The 3,235-nt window shown below is 55.1% G+C and overlaps 1 protein-coding gene across 1 annotated transcript in view; it reads left to right on the top strand.

Annotated features, from left to right (window-relative positions):
• The first annotated feature begins 2,113 nt into the window (after positions 1-2,113).
• LOC132829798 (transcription factor GATA-4-like) overlaps positions 2,114-3,235 on the top strand; it is a 22,845-nt gene continuing 21,723 nt past the window's right edge. The window contains exon 1 of the mRNA XM_060847162.1: positions 2,114-2,624. Coding sequence (XP_060703145.1) covers positions 2,114-2,624 — 511 coding nt within the window. The remainder of the gene's footprint in view (positions 2,625-3,235) is intronic.

Below are 3,235 nucleotides of genomic sequence, written 5' to 3'. Positions count from 1 at the left end.
TCATTACCTTTTAGAGTGACTCAGGAATGAAAAAAAAATAAAAAGAGAACTTAAATTTCAGTTTAGCTTTCCTTCTCCGGTAGAATAATTATAACATCAAGTCTGTCTTTCATATTCTAGCAAAATACGGCGGATGCTGGAAATCTGAAATATAAAAGCAGAATGTGCTGGAGGAGCTCAGTACAGCTGTGGACAGAGAAGCAGAGTTAGTCTCTCCAGACCTGGCAGTATCTTGAAGCGTTAATTTTGTTTCTCAGATGCTGACAGGACCTGTTGAGTTTCTCCGGCACTTTCTGTTGGTACTTGTCTTCCATGACGACAGTGTCCCGTTTCTGGAAGGAAGCCAGGTCTGCTGGAGAAACTCAGCAGGTCTGGCAGCATCCATCGGGAGAGAACCAGAATCCGCAGGATTCCGCTTTCATTCGAAGGCCGCTGTTTCCCCCCGTTTCCCTGTCCTTCCTACAAATGGCGACACCAGACTCTGCCCCAGCCGTGGGCTACTGTGACCTGTGCAAATTTAGTGCAATTCTATATTTTGGCGAAATGGCAACAGTAAGGCTGTGGATCTGCCTCTGGGGAGAGGCTTACAGCTGTATCGAGGACTCAGCAGTTTCCTATTGAGTGTACATTATCTCTCAATCGTTTCTTTTCCCAAGAAAATTGCGTAAAGGAGATCGATTCCTTTATTAATGTATAAAGAAACCGTAAACATTTACTAGATAGGAACTAGTGACCAGTTTAATTGGTTAACAGGTGGTCCTTATCTCTCTTGTTGCTTGGAACTATTGACTTCCTACATAAGGAAGGTGTATTATGAGTGACTCGACTACGGGGTTATATTTGTTGAAACTCTTTCTCGCGGCAAGACAAGTCACCGTGTGCGAGGGTATATAATGGCCGGGCATGTGTGTGATTAAAATACAACTCAGTATGGTGCAGAAACTGAGCTGCGCCTTTAATAATTGGCCTAATATTGGCCAGAGTCTACACTGACTGTGCTGAGTGGCTCTAACATCTCCATGAATTTTTCCCAACACCAACAGACCAACTCGGTGCAGTCATTCCAACCAAACCAAGTCCCCCTCATTATTTCTATCCGCCCCCTATCAGAATGAGCAATTATCCACTGACCGCCCTTCTGAAGGAATATTCACTTATCAGAAAGTCCCAAGGAAACGTGAGCAACTTTTCAGCTGGGCGACTCTTCGCGGGTTTCTGTGGGATTATCAGATTTTACTCGGCTCCCAGTCGCACTGTGGCTGCCCTCACTTTGAGAGGCAGTTTACTTCCGAGCTGTTTACCCTCCAAATCAGGGCACACAACCGGAAAGTCCCAGATCAAGCCAGCGGGGGGGAACGAAGCCGGCGTTTTCTTGATGATTCGGTGTTGCTCGAGGGCACTATCCTGACGCTTTTGTATCGTCCAAGTTAATCCGAGTTCGTCCTGAGATTAATCATTTATCCCCGGGCCCATCCGTCTCCAGCCTACCGGCTCCCCCGGGCATGCTGTTGGATTCGGTGTGAAGGTTTACCAGTGAGTTCAACGACCAGTCCCAGTCAAACCCGCCGAAGGGGACAGAGACTGGAAGGCGGCGGGGTGGTGGGGAAGGACTCCAGACCCTGCTTGTCCCTCTCCACCGCTCCCATCCCTCCCCCACCCCCAACCTCCTCCTCCTCCTCCTCCTGGGTGCTGCCTTTAAAAGGGTTAACCCGGTGCGAGATTGACAGGAGACTGTGGGAGACTTGTCAGAGAATGGGAGGACTCAGTCAAATCCAGCAGCGTTTCATTTCCTTCCCCCTTTCACTTCGATCTCTGAACACTTCATGAACTCTGTGTCTGTGTGCCCGTGTCTCTGTGAGTGTGTGCCTGTCTGTGTGTGCCTCTTCCGTGTTGTCTCTCCCCCCTCCCCAAGCCCCGGTGGATGTCAGTGGGGTCTGGATCAGCTCTCCTCGCTTCCGCATCAGTTTGGAATCCAAAGGGACTTGCCACCAAAGGGACAGTGTAACGTTGTGGAGCCACAGGGTGACAGACTCTCTCTCTCTCCCTCTCTCTCTCTGTCCACCCCTGAGAGGCTGGCACTGCCCAGGGCTCCCTGCCCTCTCTCTGTCTGGGGATGTACCAGGGTTTGGCGAACCCACCGCCTTACACGGCGCACCCGGACCCGGTGGGGAGCTTCCTGCACTCGGCCAGTTCAGCGGTTTACGTGCCGGGCTCCCGGCTGAGCGGGGCTTTCCCATACCCCCAGCAGGCCAGCCCGCTGTCCCCACACCCAGCCTGGGCTCAGGCACCAGCGACGGCGGGCAGCGGAGGGCAGGAGGCCCCGTGTAGCCGCCACTCCTCCTCCTCCTCCTCGTCCTCCTCCTCCTCCTCCTCCAGCCCTCCCGGAGTCTCTCCCCGGGAGACCGCCTTCAGCAGCCCGCTCGCCATCTCCTCCGCCGCCGCTGCCGCCGCCGCCGCCGCCGCCGCTGCCGTCCGGGACCAGGTCAGCATCAGCTGGACCCTCAGCGGCTCCTTCCCCAACCACTACCCGCAGTACATGAGCTCGGAGGCGGCCAGTGCCTGGAGCCCGGCTCCAATGGAGAATCCTGCCTTCAGCTTGATCCCAGCTCGCAGGCACGGCGAAGGTAGGAGAGGGCAGACTGGGGGGGGGGGGGGGGGGGGGGGGGGGAATGTGGACAGACTGGGGGGTGGGAGCTGGGGGGAATGTGGACAGACTGGGGGGTGGGAGCTGGGGGGAATGTGGACAGACTGGGGGGATGGGGTGGGGGGGAAATGTGGACAGACTGGGGGGATGGGGGTGGGGGGAATGTGGACAGACTGGGGGTGGGAGGTGGGGGATGACATGTGGACAGACTGGGGGGTGGGAGGGTGACATGTGGACAGACTGGGGATGGTGGGGTGAGGGGGTGGGGAGGAATGTGGACAGACTGGGGGGTGGTGGGGGGAGAGGGTGGGGGGTGACAGCTGGACAGACAGAGGGTTGGGGTGATCTGGGGGAAGTAACGGGGCGATGTCTCGGCTGTGTCTGTCGGTAAATATTAGTCAATTGGAGAGTATCAGAACCTGCCAGAGGGAATCGAGGGTTGAGGTGGTTTTGTTTCACTAAAAGTAACCTCGTAGCAACTTCCCACAACGCACTGGCCCTCACTAACATTGCTATGTTGGCCTCTCCCGAAATCCCACAGCCGCAATTTACACTGAATAGAAGCATTCGCAGGTTAATACCAGGGAATGG

The sequence above is a fragment of the Hemiscyllium ocellatum genome, chromosome 30 (genome assembly GCF_020745735.1).
Source record: "Hemiscyllium ocellatum isolate sHemOce1 chromosome 30, sHemOce1.pat.X.cur, whole genome shotgun sequence".
Taxonomy (NCBI): domain Eukaryota; kingdom Metazoa; phylum Chordata; class Chondrichthyes; order Orectolobiformes; family Hemiscylliidae; genus Hemiscyllium; species Hemiscyllium ocellatum.
Note: the sequence above shows the minus strand (reverse complement) of the source record. Positions and strands in the feature narration are given on the sequence as shown.